The 24,313-nt window shown below is 45.1% G+C and overlaps 1 protein-coding gene across 4 annotated transcripts in view; it reads left to right on the forward strand.

The window, feature by feature from the left end:
* The window catches only part of ZDHHC3 (zinc finger DHHC-type palmitoyltransferase 3), a 59,910-nt gene that overhangs the window by 2,944 nt on the left and 32,653 nt on the right, over positions 1-24,313 (forward strand). For all 4 annotated transcript variants that reach the window (XM_031470145.2, XM_031470147.2, XM_031470148.2 and 1 more), the window contains exon 2: positions 16,176-16,505. In XM_031470145.2, coding sequence (XP_031326005.1) covers positions 16,200-16,505 — 306 coding nt within the window. In that variant the 5' untranslated portion in view covers positions 16,176-16,199. The remainder of the gene's footprint in view (positions 1-16,175; positions 16,506-24,313) is intronic.

Raw genomic sequence — 24,313 nt, forward strand, 5'->3', positions numbered from 1 at the left:
ACATGCTCACGCCCTTTGAGGAGCTCTTCAAACAATCAGGAAGTAATTGTTTGCATCTGTGAGTGCCTCGTGTTCTCATGGGCCTGAGGAGGTAAACTGAAAACACACACCTGCCTAAAAGGAGGTTAGGATTTATTATAATCGGGGAGCCCAGGCTGTTGAACTAGCATGTGGACAAGACAATAAAATGCTTGACTGAGACACATGGTGATTAGAAGAGAGGCCGGCCTATAATAAGGTGCTAATTGTGCAGGCCAGGCATCAAGGGCAACTGGTAAAGAGCTGCTGCTAGCACTGGCGGGTAACAATAACATTACAGAGATGGAGTAAATCTGTCCCACCTAGCCTTGGTTAATCAAAGCAATAAAAGTCAGTTACGGAAGAGCTTGGGGCAGTGCTGAGTCTGTGGTGCTAAAGTTGCAGAGAGCTCTTAAGAGAGCTCTTAAAAGCCCAGCAAGGGACCATTTTATTACTAGTGTTAAAGAGAGGTAGCCAACTTTTAGGCCTTCCCCTCTGCATTCTCACAACTAGCCCAGCACCCCAGAAAAGCAAACGTGAGCTACTCTTTTCCCTATAGATCTATTTCCTTTAAACACTTTGCATTTGTCCTTCCTGTGTTTTGTCTTAAGGAATACTGGGTTTTAATAACCTGTCATAGTCAGGCCAGCAAGTCTGTGTCTTGTCTTGCTGTTGTAGAAATTACAACTTGTGATTTCAGTGATAGAAAAATTGATGAGGGGAGGGAAATAGCTCAGTGGTAGAGCGCATGCCCAGCATGTACAAGGTCCTGGGTTCAATTCCCAGTAACTCCACTAAAAAAGGAATAAAAAATGAAAAAAAAATTGCTAGGACAGCTTTAAAAAGGAAAAAAAAATTGATAGGAATACATGGGTAAAGCCTATTCTCACTTAGAGAAAAGAGCCTTCATGTGTGTTTCATTTTGAGGGGGTGGCAGCTTCCTTAGGGCATTAAGGCATGTGTGAGAAAAGGGGGTCACATGTCCTGATTAGCAAATCTGGAAATACTTAAACACATATACACACCCTGATAGCCACAGAAAGTAACAGAAGCTGAAATAGAAATGAAGGAGTGGTGTCTGGATATTGGGGGGGGGGGAGGCCAGTGTCGCGCTACTTTGAGTTTCTTCTGGTTTTTGCATTTTTAAATCATTTGCCTTCCTCTTCAAAAATCAGATTTCCAGAGACAATTGGCCAGGTCATTCCTGACTCTCAGCTGTGAAGGTGAGAAAGCTGCCTTGCGTGTCCCACCTAATTCAGTCATTCATCCAGGCAATGCCAGGAAACACCAGGAGAACGCCCAGAGTCTCCTCCAAACTGTAACATTCCTAGTATATAGAGACTTGTTGATTGAACTCTTTGGATTTTCTGGGCTACCTGAGACCTCTCCAGGGTCCATGGGGATGGAATGCCTTTGGATAGGATTGATTTTTCACCTTAGAACAGTGGGCCTAATAGGATGAGTACAGTTCTGGCCTCAGTTCCATTGCAATTGGTTTTGACTTTGCTGTGTAGAAAGCGTGCATTTTCAAGCCAAGAAATAGTAGCTGAGAATCTAGAAAGGCTGGTTAGGAAGATAATGATCTGTGGTAGAAAGACTATTGGGCATCTGTTCCAGTGATCTAGACTTTGCCACTGACTTGCTTTGTGACTTTGAGCAAGTCAGTTAACCTTGCCAAGCCTCGTTTTACACCAAAATGACTGTCTTACCAGGTTGTAGAAGTCACACTAGATCTTGGATATGCAGACATTTAAACATTGAAAAATAGTCATGTGTAACTTTGGACTTGAAGATTTCTCTTTTTACTACTTTGTAATATTTGATGTAGTTTGACAGTGCTTTTTCCACTCTGCAAAACATTAAATGAAGGAACAAAAGAAGTTGTAATGACATGCCATATTTCATTGAAAAAGCTGAACATGCTCAGGAAAATTGCTAACAGACAAGTTATTGGCGGGTTTCTTTTTGAACATTAACAAAGAATGGGGAAAGGACATTAAGTGATGCTTTCAACAATTAAAAAAAACTCAAGAAATTAATAAAGATGTTGAATTTGTTTCTGAGAACAGAAGAATCAGAATCTCAGCCCTGCAGGGCACCTTAGCAGTCAGCTCAGTCTTTCCTTTTGTTTTATTGATGAGGAAACTGAGGCCCAGGGAGAGTCTTGTCCCAAATCATGAGGTTAGTGAGCAGCAGGACAGGGCATAGAGTTCAGGCCTCTTGATGCCAAGTTCAGTCTTCATTCTGTTTGGCACTAGCCTCCTACCTATCTCCAAACCCTCTCGCAGATCCCGGAGTGCACCTTGCCTGGCAGGCAGAAGCTGTGAACTTACAGAGCCTCGTTTCCTTGGGCCCAGGTTCCTCCGAAGGCTCTGCTCCTTGTATTGCCATTTACAGGGCTTGGAGTGAGTGGGGAGAGCAGAGACCTGAAAGCGAAATGTCTCCCCTCTTTGAAGCCTGGTACAGTTACAGCAACTGGTTCTCTTTTCCCCTTCCCTAGCTCCTCTTTCAGATCCCTCCAAGTGCTTTTGCTCTTAGTCCCTAAAAAAGCTAAGCTCTTGCCTGGGTGATGTCACAGTGGCTGCATGTCTGCACATGGCACAATGTGGGGCCAGGTGCCATTTTCAGCACCTTCAGGTGGGCCCCTTTGCTGTTTGGTCTCTGCCTAGCATGGGTGGGCTTTCCCTCAGAAAAAGCAGCGTGCTGGGACTTGGCCCTACAGGAAGTGTTCCCCCACAAAAGCAGATTTTAAGGACTCAATCGTAGGGTGACTCTCCTGTCTGAAGCTTCACAGCCCTCCTGCTTCTTGAGTTAAGGCAGGATCAGCCTTCTGAATGTTGGCTGGTGTTCGGCCAGGGCCCCACCTTCGAGCACAAAATGCTTCAGTTTCAGTCTGTGGCCTGTGAAGACCGCTGCATGTGGCTCACCCAATAGTGCCATCTCTGCGTGACCATGTGTGGGCAAGAGATCGCAGCTGTAAGTAACCTGAGGCCACTAGTGGAGCCATCAGCACCCCTCACCCTTTGGTTTCTAGTTAATGGGCAAAGTTAATGATTGCAGAGAGTAGTTCAAAGTAGGCTCTGGAATGAGAACAGGCTTGGGAATGTATCCTGTCTCTACTGCTTCCTGGAAGTATGAACACAGGCTAATCTTTCCATGCCTCAGTTTCCTCACCTCTAAAAGGGGGCGGGAAAGTCAGGGCTTATCCTACAAGATAGAGTAGTTGTGAGCATCAGACTGGATGAGGTGTGTCTAGTGTACAGCCTGCATAGTAGACCTTCAGGAAGAGTCAGAGGCCTGTTCCACATTCCACATGCCCTGCATGCCTAGCAGAAATGCCCATCTTGGAACCTACCCCGACAGGCCAGAGGCAGTTCAGTGTCAAGTGAGATCATGCACCTGACTACAAAGGGTTCCTCATACTATGAGAGTATCACATTCGTCGACAAATACTAATTGGGTAGCTAGATCAATGATATATTGTTGCCTTTATAAAGATTTTCCTGCTGGGTTGCAGACTCCTTGGAAGGAGGAGTTAGTGCAGGGAGATGACAGCATAAGCAACTAGCAGATACCATCCGTTACACCTAGAAGGAAGGTTAGCCGCCTCTAACCATTTTATGGACAATCAGCTGACTCCTTGAGCTTCATTTCTTTACCCATTTGTAGAACAGGCTGGCTCAGAGTTTAGAAGTCAGCTCATCCCGTCCCGATAAACTCTTTCCAAAAGGCTGTGTTTCTGAAGACCACAGTGTGTGAGGTAGCCTCGTGGATGTCCTGCTCCATTAAAGAGACAGCAGCCAGAACTAAAATGGCTCACAGAAGAAAGAATGCCCTTTTTTAAATAAAGAAAGAGTGGGCATTATAGGCTCCCGGGAGTGGAAGGAAAGCCTGCTTGGAGTCCATTTCTCAGTTTTTTAAAGAAAACTCACAAAGTGTAGAGAGCTAGTCTTTTCCATTCACTTTAGAGATGGAGACATTAAAGCTAAATTGAAGTGACTTCTCAGGTCCATGAAATGTGTGAGAGAGAGTAGGAAGGAAGCAGAACTCGTGTTTCCTGCTTGGTCATTCCTCCTCTCCCCTTGTTGCAAAAAAAAAAAAAAAAAGAGAGAGAGAGAGAGAAAGAAAAAGCAGTCATGTGCTGTACTCAGAATGTGGTCTCTGGTGGCAGGCAGAGCTGGTTTTGAATCCTGGCTTTTTCTGATCTGGAGATATTATTAAAAGCCTCTGCACCTCACTCTTTCCATCTCTACAATGAATAATAAAAGCTACTAAGCTAGGTTGTATGAATTAAGACGAGCTGTTTTGTGTACGTCCTCGATTATAATGAGCGTGCAGTTAATGTTGGTGGCCACCTCCATTCCTGTAGCATGTTGTAAACAAGATCTCAGAGGGACTTTGATTTCCCCATCTGTAAGACAGGAGTTTGATTAAAATCTATTAGATGGTCTTTCAGTTTCCTTCTCACTCTAAAATTCTGACTCAGAAAGTGATTTTTTTTAACTGGTTAATACTATGCGTGGTCATGTTTTCATTTTTTTCTCGTTGCAACGAATGATAAAGCACACCCATAAGAAAATGAATGTGTTGCCCAAACAAGTGGCAGTTTGTATTAATCCTCAACATTCTTAACATGTATTATGTTATCCTATATGTGGGTTTGTTTTTTTTTTTAATCTAGAAAGCTGGGAGGTGGTAAACTAGCCAGTTGTAGTACTGTACTACTGTAATAGTCAGTTGTAGGAAGTGAGGAAATGTTAGCCTCCATGAGCGGTCCAAATCCCAAACTTTTTTCTGAAATGAAGATTCATTATTAGGAGTCTGAATTTGTACATGAGTAGATTTTATACGAAAGTGGCCGGTTATGAGGCAAGAAGGCAGATTTAGCTTACTGACCACTTCCTGGTTCCTCAGTGAATTTTAATGTGAATAGGGTTAGGTTGGGGGGGGGGCTTTTTTTTTTTTTTTTCATGTTTTTTGTTGAAGGTTAAGTATGACAGGGGCAGGAGGCAGGCGGAGGGAGACAGACGGACCCTCCTGTAGAGGGAGAAACAATGTATACTTGTTAGTAAAGATCTATGGAACAGACTGGCATACTCTGCCTGTCTAGACACCTTCCCTGCCTGGCAGGGTGTGATGCAGAAGGTAAGATAAGGCATCTTTTTTTTAGACCACACCCTTACCTTTTGGAAAAAGTTTAGTGACTCATTCTGGAATTTTATGAAACATTTCAAACATAGTTATTCATGGCTTCATTCTGTTTTTCTGAGAATCATCTAAAAATGGGTATAAAATTTACAACCCTTTTAGGTCCCTACACAAATTAAATTCAGAGAATTATGGCTCAGATAATTTCATTTTCTACTTGATCAGATTCATTTCTGAAGCTTCCAGGGCATGGACCATTCATTCATCTTTGAAGTTGCAGGGCTGGCTGGTGAATACTTTTGTACTCTAAGTCCATTACTCTAAAATGTGAGAAGCCCTAAAAGAGGCAAGCACCATATTTTTAAGACAGTAGGGTTTAAACCAGAGGAGTTTACTGATATATTCATTAGGATGAATTTCATTTGAGACTTATGATAGAAATATCAGAGAAGATGTGAGAATACTAGACCAGCCCCTCAACAGCAATGCAGCATAATACTAGATTTACTAACATTTTAAATATTCACTAGAAACAAATTTTTACCTAAGTCTTTTATTTTTTGTATATATATATATTTTTCTTTTCTTTTTTTACTGAAGTATAGTCAGTTTACAATGTTGTGTCAGTTTCTGATGTACTGAGTAATGCTTCAGTCATACATGGACATATCTATTTGTTTTCATATTTTTCACCATAGGTTACTGCAAGATATTGAATACAGTTCCCTGTGCTATACAGTATGAACTTGTTGTTTATTTTATATATATTAGTTACTATCTGCAAATCGCAAACTCCCAATTTATCCTTTCCCACCCTTTTTTCCCCCTGGTAACCATAAGTTTGTTTTCTGTGTCTGCGAGTCTGTTTCTGCTGTATAAATAAGTCTGTTTGTCTTATTTTTAAGATTCCACATGTAAGTAATATCATATGATATTTTCTTTCTCTTTCTGGCTCATTTCACTTAGAATGATGATCTCCAGGTCCATCCTTGTTGCTGCAAATGGCATTATTTTATTTTTTATGTCTGAGTAGTATTCCATTGTATAAATATACCACAACTTCTTTATCCAGTCATCTGTCAATGGACATTTAGGTTGTTTCCATGTCTTGGCTATTGTAAATAGTGCTGCTATGAACATTGGGGTGCATGTATCTTTTTGAATTAGAGTTCCCTCTGGATATATGCCCAGGAGTGGGACTGTTGGATCATATGGTACTCTATTTTTAGTCTTTTGAGGAATCCCCATACTGTTTCCCATAACAGCTGTGCCAAACTACATTCCTACCAACAGTGTGGGAGGGTTCCCTTTCTGCACACCCTCTCCAGCATTTATCACTTGTGGACTTTTGAATGATGGCCACTGTGACTGGTGTGAGGTCATACCTTATTGTAATTGTGATTTGCGTTTCTCTGATAATTAGCAATATTGAGCATTTTGTCATGTGCCAATTGGCCATTTGTATGTCTTCCTTGGAGAATTGCTTGTTAGGTCTTTTGCCCATTTGTGGATTGGGTTGTTTGTTTTTTCTTTATTAAGTTGTATGAGCTGTTTATATATTCTAGGGATTAAGCCCTTGTCAGTCTCATCTTTTGCAAATATTTTCTCCCATTCTGTCTTTTTGGTTTGCTTGTGGTTTGCTGTGCAAAAGCTTATAAGTTTATTTAGGTTCCATTTGTTTATTTTTGCTTTTATTTCTATTGCCTGGGTAGACTGCCCTAGGAGAACATTGCTAAAATTTATGTCAGAGAATATTTTGCCTGTGTTTTCTTCTAAGAGGTTTATAGTGTCTTGTCTTATATTTCAGTCTTTAAGCCATTTTGAGTTTATTTTTGTGTATGCTATGAGGGAGTATTCTAACCTCATTGATTTACGTGCTGCTGTCCAGTTATCCCAACCCCATTTGCTGAAGAGACTGTCTTTACTCCATTGTATGTTCTTGTCTCCTTTGTCAAAGATTAATTGACCAAAAGTGTGTGGGTTTATTTCTGGGCTCTCTGTTCTGTTCCATTGATCCATATGTCTGTTTTTGTACCGATACTATGGTGTTTTGATTACTGTAGGTCTGCAGTATTGTCTGAAGTCTGGGAGGGTTATTCTTCCAACTTCATTCTTTTTCTTCAGTATATTGCTTTGGCAATTCTGGGTCTTTTGTGATTATATGTAAATTTTAGGATTATTTGTTCTAGTTCTGTGAAAAATGTTCTGGGTAATTTGATAGGGATCCCATCAAATCTGTAGATTGCTTTGGGTAGCATGGCCATTTTAACAATTTTAATTCTTTAATCCAAGAACATGGGTTATCTTTCCATTTCTTTAAGTCATCTTTAATTTCCTTAGTCAGTGTTTTGTAGTTCTCCATGTATGTCTTTCAGTTCCTTGGTCAGGTTTATTCCTAAGTATTTTGGGGTTTTTGATGCAATTTTAAAAGGAATTACTTTGTTTCATTTTGTTTTGTTTCTTTTCTTTTCTTTCTTTCCTCCTTTCCTTCTCTCTTTTTTTTTTTTTTTTTTTGGAATAAACAATTCCAAAATTTATATGGAACCATAAAAGACCCCAAATTGCCAAAGCAATCTTTTGTAGGTCTTTTTTTTCTCTTTCTTCTTTTTATTCTCTTTTCTTATGGCTTGACTAGAGAAGTTCCTTTCACATTTGTTGTAAAGCTCGTTTGGTGGTGCTGAATTCTTTTAGCTTTTGTTTATCTGTGAAGCTTCTGATTTCTCCATCAAATCTGAAGGAGAGCCTTGCTGGATAGAGTATTTGTGGTTGTGAGTTTTCCCCTTTCATCACTTTAAAGACCGTGCCACTCCCTTCTGGCCTATAGAGTTTCTGCTGAAAAATCAGCTGATAACATACAAGTGAACTCCCTAAAGGTCATTTGTTGCTTTTCTCTTGCTAAATTTAATATTTTCTCCTCATCCTTAATTTTTGTCAATTTGATTACTGTGTGCTTTGGTGTGTTCCTCTTTGGGCTGATCCTGTGTGGAACTCTCTGCACTTCCTGGACCTGGGTGACTGTTTCCTTTCTCAAGTTGGGGAAGTTTTCAGTTATTAAAGGGGATTGTTTCTTTACTTTCCTTTTCTGATATTTCATTGTTAGTGTTAAAGAAATGCAATTGATTTCTGTATGTTAATCTTGTATCCTGCTACCTTGCCAAATTTTTTTTATCAGCTCTAGCAGTTAGTAATGGAGTGTTTAGAGTTTTCTATATATAGTATCATGTCATCCACATATAATGACAGTTTTACCTCTTCTCTTTCAATTTGGATCTCTTTTATTTCTTTCTGTTGTCTAATTGCTATGGCCAGGACTTCCAATACTATATTGAATAGAAGTGATGAGAGTGGGCATCCTTGTCTTGTTCCAGGTTTTAGTAGGAAAGCTTTTAATTTTTCACAGTTGAATATTATGCTGGCTGTAGGTTTGTCATAAATAGCTTTTATTATGTTGAGTATGTTCCCTCTATACCCACTTTGGTTAGAGTTTTTATCATAAATGGGTGTCGCATTAAATCTGTAGATTGAATTTTATCAAATGCTTTTTTTTGCATCTGTTGGGATGATCATGTGGTCTTGTTCTTGTTGATGTGGTGGATCACAATGATTGATTTGCTTATGTTGAACCATCCTCGTGTCCCTGGGATGAACCCAACTTGATCATACTGTATAATCTTTTTTATGTGCTGTTGGATTCTCTTTGCTAACATTTTGTTGAGGATTTTTGCATCTATATTCATCATTGCTATTGGCCTATAGTTTTCTTTTTTTGGTAGTGTCTTTGTCTGGCTTTGGTATCAGGGTGATGGTGGCTTCATAGAACGAGTTTGGGAGTGTTCCCTCTTCAGTATTTTGGAAGAGTTTGAGAAGGATCTGTATGAGCTCTTCTTTTTATGTTTGATAGAATTTCTCAGTGAAGCCATCTGGGCCTGCGCTTTTGTTTGTAGGGAGGTTTTTTATTGCTGATTCTATTTCACTTCTAGTGATTGGTCTGTTCAGATGATCTCTTCTTGATTCAGTTTTGGTGGACCATATGCTTCTAGAAACTTGTTCGTTTCTTCTAAGTTGTCCAATTTATTGCCATATAGTTGTTTAAAAAGTCTCTTTCTTAAGGGTTTCTGCTGTCTTGCTGATGTTAATGATACCTGCTAAAAAGTTGATGAAATTGAATTTCAACTACTATATAGTTCCTACTAGTTCGGATCCAGAAAATTTAAGTTTAATCCTTTCTTTTCTTTTTTTTTTTCCTTCCTCCCTCCCTTCTTTCCTTACTTCCCTCCTTTCTTCCTTCCTCTCTAAACCAAGGGAAAATAATTGCACCTGATTTTGAGTTTGTTACACTAGTCTCCATGCACATATTTCATACTGGCCTTAATGGTTGGGTTCGTTGCCCTTTGTTAATACTACTTTAATCTATACAGTCCCAAGATATACTTGTATGCTGTGCATGAATGCATGCATGAGTGAGTGCAATGTTTTAGCAAAGTAATCTTCGCAAAGCCCTTTGACATGCTTCTAAGGATTTGGTAGCTGAACTTCTCTGTGCCTTCAGTATAGGAGCTTGTCTCATGAAAGCAGGTGAAGTCGGCAATCTGAGAGGATCTGGGGTTCTTGGGACATTTGCTGGATTGAGAACAGTGGGATTTGTGGGCTCTAATACATCCCATACTGAAGTTTTATGTAACAGTGATGGATTTGTAAGGATTTGCCCCTCACTCAACAGGCACTGTAGCTGGATTCTGCCTGTCACTAATTGTCACCACTTGGCCAGGCCAGGAGTCTAGCCTGGCCAACTACCCACTGATGGGCCATAGTGGGATAGGGCCTGTGAGCTTGGCCTTAGTATCACCATTTTTAAACCCTCTGAACAGCCCAGCCATGAGTAGGCAGCATTGGAATTGAGCCATAAGTGGTGTACTGCAAGGCCGATCTAGAGCCCCAGTCCTTGGGGCACACAGGGCCCTAGGCTGCACTTGACGGAATACATTTGTCTGCCTGTCTGGATTAGTGGAGGGGAACACTTGTGGTTGGGCATAATGAAGTGCATATATTATAGCTGCATCTGGAGGCAATCCTCTGGACCAGAAGCAGTGAGGTGTTTTGTAAATTAGCACTAATTTCAATCATTTCTTGGCTTTTGCTTCTGAAACTCTCAGAGGGAAGACTAGATGATTTCCTTAGACTTACTGCATGCTGCCCCCAACCGAGCTCAGATTGTCATTCTGGACACCATATCTGCCTTATCATTAGGATTGCCAACTCTAGGGAGCTCCAAAATGCCTCTGATGCTGTGAATCTCTCATATAGCTTTCATAGCCCCAGGGCTTAGCCCTTGCACCTTTCTGGCCCTCATTGCACTCCTGTGTTGGCAGGAAGAAATAGTTAGTTTGGGTGTAGATTACTAACGTATGGAGAAGCCATCTCTTTTTAATGCTATAAAACCCTTGTCCGAAAAAGTACAATGTACTCATTTTATTGCATTTCACAGATACTGTGTTTTTGACAAATTGAAGGTTTGTGGTAACCTTGCATTGAGTAAAGTCTGTCAGTGCCATTTTTCCAGTAGCATTTGCTCACTTCCTGACTTCATATTTTGGTAATTCTTGCAATATTTCAGGCTTTCTCATTATTATATTTTCTATAGTGATCTGTGATGAGTGATCTTTTTTTTTTGTCCAATTAAACCCCAGTTTTAATAATTACAAGGTTATTTTTTGACCACGTGTCAAAGAATTTTATTTGGGGTACACCCTAGTTTCTGTGCTGCCATCGTCTGTCTGTCAGTGTTTAGACGCAAATACAACATGTGATGAGTGATCTTTTTTTTTTGTCCAATTAAACCCCAGTTTTAATAATTACAAGGTTATTTTTTGACCACGTGTCAAAGAATTTTATTTGGGGTACACCCTGGTTTCTGCACTGCCATCGTCTGTCTGTCAGTGTTTAGATGCAAATACAGCATGTGCTGAGTGATCTTTGATGTTACAGCTGTGCCTCCCTTGAAGGCTGAGATGTTGGTTAGCGTTTTTTAGAGGTAATGTATTTTCATCAAGTATGTACATTGGGGTTTTTTTTAAGCATAATAATGTTGTATACTTAATAGACTACAGTATAATGTAAATATCACTTTTGTATGCACTGGGAAACCAAAAAACTTGTGTGACTCGTTTTATTACAATATTCTTTTTATTACATATGGTCTGGAGCCAGACTTGCAGTATCTTCCAGGTATGGCTGTAATTAAACTTGCAGAATGGTCATTGTTGATGATCTTTCTTTGGAGAACTGGTAGCCACTTACAAGAACAGAAAACCTAGTTCCAGCAAACCAGAACTCAGGCCTGTTGCCTTAGTGCCTCCCTGGGCTCGCTGGCCTCTGGTCTCAGAGCCCTGTCATTTGTGTTGCCTGTCACTGCCAGAGTGGCCTTGCTATAACATGGATATGACCCTCTCCCAACTTTCCTCGGGAACTTAAATGGTTCACCAGTACCTCCAGGGTAAATTCCTAACTCATGAAATCCTGGCCTTCTAAGGCAGAACCTTCTCCCTACCTTTAAAGCTTCATTTTCACTTATACTTCCCCCATTCCCAAGAAAGCCCACATACGTACATGCTCATGCACACAGCCCCGGACATCTAGCCCCCACCCCACCACCACCCCATGCACCACCTCTCTCCCTGCCAGGTCCACCCACCCCCTTGCCTTTGAGCAGTACACTTCCCTTGGCTACACGCCCCGCTCACATCCTACCCCTCAGAAGTCCTTGCCCTGAAAAATTCTATTTGTCTCAATTCTGAGTTGTGTGGGAGCTTGGGTTTTCTTTTTTGCCAGGAGTACTGTTTGCCCCTCTGTTATGCTGTTTATTAGCCACCTATGTGTTAGTATTATTGTGGTGTGTGTCTGGTTTATGTATCCATTCACTTAAGAACTATTGGTTTGAGCACATACTCATGCCAGTTACAAAGCTAAACAAAATGGAACTTGCAGGTTAGTAGAAAAAAAGCAATTAAGATCTGTCTTACCAGATTGGGAGCTGGGAGAGGAAGGGCAGGGCCTGACCAGGGTAGTGCATGTATACGTGCGTGCGCCCACACACACACATGTTATCGTCCTCTTGATCCCTGGGTGTGAGTGCCCTGCGCTTTCGTTGCATTCAGTAACTGCGCCGTGCATGTCTGAGTTGAATTGGAGAGGAGACTTGAGAAGGCAAACAGGGCAGGGCCATGGGGTGCAGTGGGCTGGGAGGGGAACTGGACGAGGCCACCCCTCTGAGGGTGAGTTGGCTGGCAGGAGTGGTACTGACGCTTCTGCAACCCACCAGCCTCCCAGTGGGCCTCCCCAGAGGCTGAACAGCCAGTTCTGCCTGACTCCTCTCAAGCATCGCCTCAGGTCAGGAGTGAGTCCTGGGCAAAGAGCCTCCCTCTCAAGGATTGGAATTGCCCTAGCTGGAAAAGGCAAAGAGGTCATTATCTGCCTTTTCTGTTGTTGTCACTAGGGGCAGAGTGAAGAGGGTGGGTATAGTTTGTTTCAAGGTGGGTTTTCCCATATTTCTCAGCTTTTCAGTTGGCTCATTTAAGGAACAGATCCTTATTAGAAAGCTATATTCATTGCTTTTGTGGGGGCTGGGGGGTTAAGTATGCTTTTTATAGCAGCATGCCTTCCTTGGTTTTGGTTGGACTGTTTGAAACTCTATGAAGTGTGGGTTGGAGCATGCTCTTCCCTTGTCTGGGTCCTTTCCCAGAGCACAGGCTCTCACCCACCAATGAGGGGCAGTGGGAAAACACTCCTCTGTCCACTCTTTGGTTTCACATTGTCTGAAGGTGGAACATCTGGTTACTTGAGGAAGAGTCACAGTCCATCTACTTTGTGGTCCTATTTGGGGCGCCCTCCGCCATGTGGAATATGACCACAGCCCTAAAAGTAAGCAAACAAGGCCTCCAAGAGGTGGGCCTGGGACTGCAAGTCTCCTGGAATTTTACTCCTGTATTTGTGTAATGAATACATGTAGTAAGTGGCTGCTTTGTGCCAGGCACTGGGCTAATGTAAAGACAGGGCTCCCAGCCCTCAAGGATTGTATGAAGGGAGAGCAGAGCTGGTGTTCCCTAAAGGCCTGTTACCTAAACTGAGTACCTTTCTTTCACAAACACATCTAACAAGATTTAGTTTTACTTGCTTTACCAGCCCACAGCCAACCAGCAGTAGTAAACAGTGGGTGTAGGGAAGATGGGTAGCTGTTGACCCAGAAATGACAGCCAGGAATGGAGGAGGAAGACAGATACCCATACAATGGAGATGCCAGAATTACAGTTATGTGTGAAGCCGAGATCCCAGTGTCTTTCCCATACCCCATGAGGACATCATTACCTAACACTCCAGTAATTGATGTTCATGGTAATGCCTCTAAATCTTTCCAAAGAAATGGATGGTTATCGTACTTAATGCAAGAACAGCTATAATATCTCTTCGTTGTTTTTTATTTTATTTTTAATATGTCCAACTTAACTGTCTAAATGATTAAAATATGTTTCTGCTTAGGAACAAGCCATAGTTACCTGGGAAATTTACTTACATGGTGGGGCCTATTCTTCAGCAGAACCACACGTATGAAACACAACTTGAGTGTAGTCATGTCACTGCCACAGGTACCATCAGGAATGAGCAGTTGTCAAAGGATAGATAGAATACAGTCAGCTTCTGGGAAAATTCACCGTGAGCATAATATAGTCACTGGAAGTATACACAAGAGCATTGCTCTGAAATTTATTTTCAGTGATCATCCATTGCTGAAAACCACACTTTATGATATTTGAAGAACCGTTTCGTGAGGTGCACATGTGGTGGCGAGATAACCCCCAGGCAGCAGATGACAGGAGGGTACACTGCCACAAATTTCGATGGGGTGGGGTGAGTTGTAACTGACCACATAGGTCACACCGAGCTGTTCTGCAGGTGAAGCAGGCAGACCTTTGGGATGCTACAGGTTCAGTTCCAGATCACTGCAATAAAGTGACTAATGCAATAAAGCAAGTCACACAAATTTCTTAGTTTCCCAGTACCTATAAAAGTTTTGTTTATGCTGTAGTCTATTACATGTGCAATAGCATTGTGTCTAAAAAAATGTATATACCTTAATTTAAAAATACTTTATTGCTAAGAAAATGCTATCACATGAGCCCTCAGCAAGTCATAATCTTTGCTGGTGGAGGGTCTTGCCTCATTGGTTGCTGACTAAGAGCACAAGGTTGCTCTGTTGGGAAATTCTGAAACTGTCACTTCTACTGGACTTGAGATGGTTATTCTCTCCGTGTCATGCTTCTCGTTCCCCGGCTCCCAACAGTGTACACAGCGTGTGGTAGTCACTTTGAGTATTTGTTGAGTCGATGTTCCTCTGGACAAGTAGACAGTACACATTTGACTGCCTTTCAGCCATTAATTCCCTGCCACTCTGGTGGTAGGGGGGAGGCCTGGGCCTTATTCTTTCATTATTAGTCTGTGCAACTTTTGGCTCTGGAATGTCTGTCATTTTGAGTAGTAGTCACTGTTCTGCCCTCTCAGCTTTCTGGACACGTCCTTACTTTTCATGACTGTACTGTATTCACTCCAGATCCTCTTTCCTTTGTTGGGGGTAGGGCAGTGGAGGGAGGAGGAAAATTGGACAAAGGGTAAAGATAACCCAGTACAACCACTGAAAGAGCCACAGTCTTCAGAAAAACACACATAGCTAGGGCTGAGTAATTTTTGAGTGATTCCTCTGCTGTGAAGGGACTTGAGTTCTCAAAGGACTGAGATGTCACTTGCCTGCATCATAGACACTGCTACGGGTGACTTTCCCATGGCACCTACATCTGGCAGAGAACTGGAGACATCACGGTTTCTGAGCAACCTGGTTGGTGCAGCGACAGGCCACAGAGTTTAAGACAAAGAACTAGAGGAGGGCAGTCTGGAGTTGCCATGTATTGCAGTGCGTGCCATGGACAAATGGGCTTCAGTTGTGGAGTCTCGGCTGTTTCAGGGCCGTCCCCAGAGGCTCACCCACAGCGGCGAGGAAGAACGGGAGCGCGGCTGGCACTCACTTCTGAAGGAAGTGTGCCGGCTGTGCTGTGCCCAGGGTCTTAGAGTCAGCACGCATCACCACACCTCCACCCCCTCCACCCTCACGCCAACCCTGTGAGGAGGGGCTGGGGCTGGTGTTTTCACAGGTCAGGAGACCAAGCCTCCTGAAGCCCCACAGCCAGATGGTGGGGAGGCATCTTTGGACTCATTGTCCAGCATTCCTACACTTCGCCCCATCACCCATGGGGAGAGCAGAATTCAGAGTCTCTTATCCCTGGAAAATAAGCCATTTGGGCCATAGTGCTAAAAAGCCTGGCTGGTTTCGAGAGCACTCCCCCTCCTGGTGGCTGTTTTGCCTTTACTATTGGCTAATGGGTACAGTTAGAATGTCTTCATGGTTGCTGCTTAACCCTAGTCCTAGGTAACCACTACTTTCCTCCCGCTCAGTCTCAGACAGCCTCCGCATTAGTCCCTGGTTTGTCCACAGTGTAGGGGCAGCGGTGTTACTGCTGAAGAGCGTTTTCCCAGAGGGTCTGGTGCTCCACTCCCCACCCCTTTGCCTTTTAGGTCAAAGTTTGAGCATATATATGGAGGCACTGTCTGCCCAGTGAATCCATAATAAAAGCAGAGACCTGGAAACTAGTCCCACCTCCCAGCTGGTGTGTTGTCTGTGCTGCTGCTGGTCTGGCTGACCTTGGGCAAGGCCTTTGCCCTTGGAATGCTCCCTTTTCATTATCCGTCATGCGAAGGCTTTGGTCAAGGTGGCCTGGTTTCACAAAGGCTAACTTAACTCTCAGGGGTAGGGATGAGAACTCACATCGGAAATGAATAGAAGGTTTAGGCAACTTTTCTGTAAGCAGCTCACACAGACACTCATGGCTCACTTTGGAAAGATGATTCTGTCAAGTCCCCCTGATGGCCAGACAACACCTGACTTTGAGTTCTCTCCTCTCTTCCAGATGCCAGTATGGACAGAATAGCTTATGATGCTTATCCCCGCCCACCACTTCCGAGACATTGAGCGGAAGCCAGAATACCTCCAGCCGGAGAAGTGCATCCCACCTCCCCATCCCAGCGCTGTGGGAACCATGTGGTTTATCCGCGACGGCTGTGGCATTGCCTGTGCCATCGTCACCTGGTTTCTGGTCCTCTATGCGGAGTTTGTGGTCCTCTTTGTCATGCTGATTCCATCCCGAGACTACGTGTACAGCGTCATCAACGGAATTGTGTTCAACCTGCTGGCCTTCTTGGCCCTGGCTTCCCACTGCCGGGCCATGCTGACGGACCCCGTGAGTATGTCTGGGCTTGTTTTGACCAGCCCACACTCTCCTCCTCTGGCCCTGGCATGGCCACAGCCTGCATGTGCCCCTGATCTTGGCAATGTGGAGACAAGAGCCGGGGCTGGGGTGGGAAAGTGGGGTCAGGCCCCACCGAGGGGACACCATCTATGCCACAGCCAGGCTGTCTTGGTTGAGTGACGCTATCTGTATGTTGGTACCTACATTAATTGACCCTGCTGTGGGTGGCATCTAGCCTACAGGAAATCTTGCTTCTAGTTAGAAAGGTGCAGTTGAAAACCATGAGGCTGGGGCTGGATGATCAGGAGTGGAAAGCATGCTGGGAGTTGGGTCAGGACGGGGCTTCTTGGTGAAGACAGGACTGGAGCTGTGTGGGGCTGAAATGAAAGCCCTATGAAGTTCCAGGAACCTGCATGGAAATGGCCTTTACTTTGTTTGGGGGAGGCCCTTTTCCTCAAAAGCTGGACAAGCCTGTTTCAGGACATAGCAGGTCCCTCTTGGTGACATTCTCTGGGTAAACAGTGGTGTTCTGCCCAGTGACATAGCTAAATGTGCCAAGCTGTGCAAGTGGCTATCGAGTGTCGTTTACCCTGGTATTAAATCCTCCATTCCTGCTCATTATCTTGTATGGGAAAAGCAAGAGTGCGTTATTTGATAAAGACCTCCTACGGCTTAATTGTTGCAGGACTTCAGAGGAGTGTGTTTAAATTAAGAAAGCCAAGGCAGTGGCACTGACCACACAGATTTTGTTTGTGTGAGCCCCAAGGAGAGTGCAGGAAAGATGCTAGGTCCTGATCTAGTGTCCCCTCTCGAAGGGCTCCATTTCCTGCTGGTTCGGGTGGTGGATCATTAATCTGTCCCTAAGGAAAGCAGCTTTCCCATCTCAATGACAAGTTAGCCACTGGCCCAGACGGTGCCTCTTCTTGTGTGCATGCCTGGGTAGATCACACACACTGGCAGTCACGGGTCTGTTGGCCCAGTGTCTCCACTTCTCATTAGATTGTTGGATGACCGTCACTTGAAGGAAATGAAGTACGTGGTTATAAGTGCCCCAAAGCACAAGGGTACGAAAGGGTTTCCCCGGCAGCATCAACTTGATCAGACCAGAAACAAGTTAAGAGTTTATTCAGAAATTTTATGTTGCCCTTGCTGTTGGGAATACAGGAGTATAAGATGTTATTTGTCTCAGCTTATAATTTAGTGTCTGCTAAACCCCAAGCACTGTTCCTTCCCTTAAGGTGCCATCTGTCTAGAGGAGAAGACAGGTGGGGCTAGCCCCATGTGATGAAGGCTGTGGTAGAAGGAAGCACAGATTGCTGTGGAAGAATAAGAATTAATCAATCTAAGCAGGGATGGCTTCCTGGAGGAGGCGATGCCCAAGCCAGTTCTCATTAGAACAGTGTATGTGGGCTGGGGAGGTGGAGAGTGGTAGGGCAGGAAGACATTGATGCGTTCTAGGCAGAGGGAGTAGCATACACAGAGACACAGACCTGCAGAATGTGATTGTTTGGAGTGGTGGGAACTTAGAATGGGTTTGGGTTGGTGTTGTGGCCAGAGTATCAAAGAAGTAGAGTAGGGGGTGGATAATGGAGGCCATCTAGAGCCCCTGAGGAGTTTAAACAAAAGAGTGATGCGATCAGGTTGTCATTTTACAAGAATCACGCTGGCAGCAGTGAGGAGGAGCCCAGGGGGCACTGAGGGGAGGGATAAAATGAGTGCCGTGTTCATCGAGCACATACTATGTGAGAGGGGCCTACTGAGCAATGGAGACAGCTGTGAGCGAGGCAGCCTCATCCCTGCCCTCTTGCCTCCTAGCGGAGGGTGTCAGGCAGTAAAGATGTGGTGAAACAAGGTAATTTCAGAAAGCGAAGGGTGCTTGGAAGACAGGAAAACAGTAAAACACCACAGGTCTGGTGTTGGGGTGGTGACTTTCTGGGGCGAAGAGGGACTGTTTAGCTGAAGGAGATCTGGGACAGTCCCTGCAGCAGTGCCTTGTGACTTGAGGCCCGAATGACAGGAGGCTGCAGGCCAAGAGGTGAGGCTCTGAGGGCAGCGCCTCGCGGGCAGAGGAGTCGGTACAGAGGCCCAGAGATAGCGTGCTTGACACATCTGAGAAAACAGGTCTAAGAGCAGGGTGACTGCAGTGTGGTGGGTGGAGGCAAGAGGGGCTGGAAGAGGTGGAGAGGGCTGTGGAGGCCAGGCCGGGCAGGGCCTCCTGAGAACTTCAGTCTCTCTCGTCAGTGCCATGGGAAGCCATCAGAGGGCCATGACATGACCTGATTTTTAAAAAGACATTGCCTTGTGCTTGCGATGGGGGTCTGAGGTGGGATGAGGAGAAGCAGGAGGATGAGAGGTATCGCCGTGGGCCATGCAGGATGCGGGGGCCGCCCAGACCAGAGTGGGAGCGGGGAAGCTGGGGGAGAGAAGCTGTGGGATTTGGAATATATAAAGCCATTCATTGTCAGGCCTGGCTGCGCATTAGAATCCCTTGGGAGCTTTTGAAAATTACTAATGCTTGGGTCCCACCCCTAGAGATTCTGTTCTAATTGGTCTGGGATGGGACCCTGGGATTGGAGTGCTTTAAAGCCCCCAGGTGCCCCTCATATTCAGCCAGGTCTGAGAACCGCCATTCAGAGAAGTAATAGACTGGGAGAGAGCGGGAAGGGGATGCCTTCCATATTCTTGGCTTGAGAATCTTGGAGATTTGCTTGTGCCATTTACTGAATGTGAGACTCTGGGGAGAACAGATTTTGGAGGAGAAATCAAGGCTCCTGTTACGGCCAAACAGTGTCTCTATTTCATTTAAGCAGAGGTGCCAGGTGGGTAGTAGATACCAAGTCTGGGTGGTGGGGAGTCAGGATCAGAGAGTGGAGTGTGGAGGTCTTTGGTTTCTAGAAGGCATGTGAATCGGGGAACTGGAATTGGGGTGGGAGTGAAAGGAGGCTTCCGCCCTGGCCTTCCGGCTGCCCTCACACCCGTGTGTTCTTTTACCCCCACGTTGACTCCTGTGGCCCCTCTAGGGACCTCCTGAGTCTGACCCCTTGCAGTTGGATGCAGGGGCAAATGATTCTCACTGTGGTATGTTGCTCAGCTTCCAATCCCAAGTAAGTGAGATCCACAAACAACATTCCAAACACCGTTCAGCTTCTCCTAGGTGTTTTGCTGGTGCCCCAAAGAAAATTGGGCCAAAAAAACACATCATCTGTTAAATGTCTTTCTAAGGGGAGCAGCTCAAAGCACAGCCTACAGACATGCCCCCTCTCTGCCTCTCCCCACTCCCAGCCTGTGACATCTCATGCAAAACCCAGCAGGCAAAACAGAGGGAGGTGGAGCTGCAGAGGAAGGACACCCTGGGGCACCTTGGCTTCCAAGGGGTGGAGTTGGGAGCCCAGATCTCACACTGAAAGCAGATCAGTTAGGGGTTCTTATAAACACTGCAGGCCGAGTCTGTTTTTAGAAAGGCGTCACTGCAGGGTTCTAAAGAGTTCCCTAATAAGATTATAATGTTTTGTATCTCAAGAGTTCATGTTGTTTGTAATTTTTGAGAAAAGTTTATGTCCAGAGGTTATAAACAATGTATAACAATGTGTGCATTGTATATAATTTTTTAGGCAGAAAAAGTCCATCCTAAGGTTATAAACAGTGCGTAACAATGTATGGCTTATATGTCACTTTCCTTTGTTAGTATTACTAGTTAAAAAAAAAAAAATCTCCTGTAGTCTCAGCCAAATAGTTACTGCATCACTTTCAGCTTTGAATTTCTTATTCCAACTGTAACATCAGAACAGCTGGGAAGAGGGGAGTGACTCACTCAGAGGTGAAACTCCCATTTAAGAAATGGGGTACGAGGGGCAGGTCTGTGAGGAGAGGGAAGGAGACAGGTGGACAGAGGGGCAGTGCCTCACTTGGCAGGTGTGTGGCCTGGAGGTGGTGTGGCTGTGGGCAGGAGCACAAGGGCGACTGGTGTTTCATCCCAGGGTGCCCTCTCCTTCCCTGCCCTGACGTTGTGTAATGTCATCAGAGGAGCTTTCTGTGTTCCTGAAACACTTGAGGCATTGAGAGGTCTAGAGTGGCTCCACTTGCCCAGAGGAGGCAGCCTCTTAAAGACAACCTGGACTCATTCTTATCTTAGTACCCTGTCCCCGCCCTGCCAGCCCCATCCCAGTTTCACCGCCTGTTCTTTTCCAGTTCTGAATACATTGTAATTCCTCACCCTGTGAGCCCCCTCAGGAATCATGAAGGATTCCCTTTAAAATTTAGATCTGGGACAGGGGGAAGGTATAGCTCAGTGGTAAAACACATGCTTAGCATACACGAGGTCCTGGGTTCAATCCCCAGTAGCTCCATTAAAAAAATAAATAAAAACTTAATTATCTTTCCCCCCTACAGAAAAAATTTAGATCTGGGACAATGTCTGTCTCCCAGATGCTTAAAGCCGAGGGACAGCTTTCTTTTTGTCCTGGCTGCCAGGAAGCCCAAAGCCAAATGCTACACAGTCACAGCAGTTGCTTCCTTGGACCTAATCACTTATTAACCTCACTGTAAATGATCTCAAATCTCAGACTTGAGAAGAGGAGGAATAGCAATTGATTCAGTTTAACCACAGCGTTAAGAGAAGGAAAATTCATCTGATTGCCTGCCACTGCCCCTCCTTGCCTTTGGATCCCACCCTGTAAACACCTTGCTATAAACGGACCCCACGTGACCATCTGAGACCACTGCAGGCCAGTGGTTGGAGTTTCAGCTGCCAAAGCTCTGCAGTGGAAATGGCAGGACTCAATTGAGTGTGCAGTGGTATTCCCTTCTGGACTCTGGGTGGGCTTACTGAGCACAGTGGTGTACAGAGTCAGCGAGCAAGAATTCACTGAGGCCAGTACTGTGGCAGCATGATGTTGGGAACACAGGAGGAATAGCGCTGGGTCGTCCCACAGCCGCATGACCAGCTGGGTGCAGCCAGAGAAGGGACTTGCACAGTTCGCTCAAAGGTGTTGGCACATTACGTGGGTCAGGTCGGGGACTTGCTTCAGGGTCCATTTGAGGAAGATGCTGCATTCTCCCTCGTGCCAGGCAACCTCTCATGCCTGCCACTGAGTAATCCATAAACATCGACTGGGAAATCTTTCTAGCTCCAGAGAGAGGAGGGTAACCGATTTGGGGATTACCTTCCTCCTACTTTTCTGTGGAGGAGACAGATGGCCTTGCGACACAGGCCTGGGCTGGTCACCCTGTTTCTGGCAGAGCTGTTGGAGGGAGCGTTTGTGCCTGGACCAGCAGGTGTGAGCATGCCTCGACTCCTGTGCCCTGAAACAGCTTAAGCAAGTTTTCATACTTGTTGCTTGAAATAAATGGAATCATTGGTGCTTCTTTGGAACCCATCTCCTTTTCATTGTGTCCTTTCTACACCCCAGTACTATCCTGTACTAACTAAAGCAGGCCTTATTATCCTGCGCTTGTTTCAATCATAATGTTGGTGTGATGATACAGTTCTTAGCAAGAGAACGGTATTATGGCATCAAGGCAATTAAAAAACAAAACAAAACTGTTCAAGTCTTAATGAAAATAGCTAATAAGTACATAAGTTGTCTTCTGACCGAGGCATAGATTCGACTTGGACTGCCTAGGCCTGAATCTTGGCTCTGCCACTTAATAGTCATGATCTCCGGAAGTTTCTTAATTTCTCTGCTTTAGTTACCTCATCTATAAAATGTGGAATGTCATAGTCTCTCCCTCTTAGGTTTATTGTCAGAATTAACTGACAAAGTTGGAACTGTGCCTGGCATATAAGCACTCAGTAAATGTCTGTGTATCATTATCATCATTCAACTTGGGTTTATTGAATACTTGTTCCATGCCAGGCCCTGGGCAATTCACCACTCTACAAATTAAAAGACGCTGTCTTTGTCCTCCAGGAATTTACTGTCTGTAGGAGAGATCAGTGTAGGGTTTAACGATAGGTGTTATAAGACAAAAATGCAAGTTGTGGTAGCACAAGGGCCAAGTGATGGATTCTGTCCTGGGTGTAGCCTGGGGCCACTAGGAAGGAGGCAGAGAAGGTGATTGCTGAGTAGGTTTTGGTTTAGGTGCAAGAGGCCAGGAGGTGCCTGACAGGCTGGAGGGGAGGTGCTAATATGGGTCCCTAAGGGCACAGGAAGACTTGGAGAGCATGGAGCCTTTGGGAAACTCCAGGTAGTCCACAAGGCAGGACTGTCAGAGGAGGGCGGCGACACTGGAAGAGTGGTCCAGGGCTGGGTCTTGGTGGCCTTGCCTGAGCCCTGCTCAGGAGCTTGGACTCTGGACCACGTGAAGGCTCCAGGGAGCCAGGGAAGGCTTTTAGACAAGGGGAATTACATGATCAGATTTACATTTTAGAAAATTTACTCTGGAACATAGTAGGGAGAAAGGATAGAGGTGAGGCTGCAGGGTACAGGGAAGAAAGGATGGAGGTGACGCTGCAAGGTGCAAGGGAGAGGCTGGAGGCAGGAAGCCTGGGAGACTCAACATGTCTGGGGCACAGGATGATAGGGCTCGATTAAGGCCATGGGAGTGGCATGGAGGGAGAACATGGGATTTGAGGCATGATTTGGGGGCAAAACTGACCTGGTGGAGTAGGTGGGAGTGTGGGACAGAGGGTTAAAAGAGTTAGGGACGACTACTGGGTTTCTACGCCAGGTGACTGTATAGATGGATGTCCCATGGGCCAGGGAGGGGAGAACAGGAAAGACAGTTCGGGGAGGAAATGATGGGTTCAATTCTAGCATGCTGAATTGGAGGGCTTGGTTTACTTTGTTTTAGTGCCAATTGAACAACCAGTTGAGACGTCTTCAGCTCCAGAAGAGGTCTGAGTTGGAGCTGGTGATGGGGGAGATAGTCTGGGGAATGCAGATGAGCAGGGAGGAGGGCTGGTGGGGGAGCTGAGGAACACCACCTCCAGGATGGACGGGGTCACTGGAGACAGGGAGAGGCTCAGCCCCAGGGTCAGGTAGAGACCCAGAGGGCATGGAGCTGCCAGAGGAGAGTGACAGGCAGGAGGGCCCGGTGGTCCTGAGGAAGGTGAGGGCTAGGAGCCACAGGGAGTTGCTCATTGACCGGGTGAGAGCAGTGCCCTGGTGTGGAGGCAGCAAGTGCCAGAGAGCCGTCAACCTAAGAGTGGATGAGGGGAGCGGAGCTTGGAGCAGCTTAGCTCTGATGGGGCAGAGACGGCGTGGGAGTCCGCTGAGAACACAAAGGAAAAGCTCAGGTAGAAGTATGAGCCCCTGAGGGACTCTTGTCCTCTAACACAGTGGATATGCGCGGTCCAGGGATTGGGAAGGAAGAAGAATATGAAAGAAAGGTTTACTCTGGCAGCCCCAGTGTCCTCTGGCCTAGACAAGGAGGTGGGCAGGGGTTGAGGAAGGTCCTAAAAGTCTGGGCTAGCCACTGAGGGGAAAGGTTGATGGCCATGTCATGCCTTGGCTCCCCCAGATTCAGATTCCACTATGGGACTGAATATATGTTTTAGAAGCATGAGAGCATTTAGGTGTTTTTAGCTTACTACGTACAAAGAAAAAAGACTGGAAAACTGTATTCCAAAATGTTAATAGTACTGATTTTTGAATGATAAAAATCAGAGGGTAGGTTTTTCCCTTTTAATTTTCTCTTGTCTGTAAATTATTTTTAAATCATGAACAAGTATTACTTAGGAAATGAGAAAAAAAACTCTGTCTTTGGCCTCCTGGGTGCAATAATGTGGAAGCTTCAAGCCGTCCCTGTGAGAATGGTGGGGCCGGGTGGTGAAGGTAGAAGCTGTGTCTTCGCGCAGG

Source organism: Camelus dromedarius, chromosome 17 (genome assembly GCF_036321535.1).
Source record: "Camelus dromedarius isolate mCamDro1 chromosome 17, mCamDro1.pat, whole genome shotgun sequence".
Taxonomy (NCBI): domain Eukaryota; kingdom Metazoa; phylum Chordata; class Mammalia; order Artiodactyla; family Camelidae; genus Camelus; species Camelus dromedarius.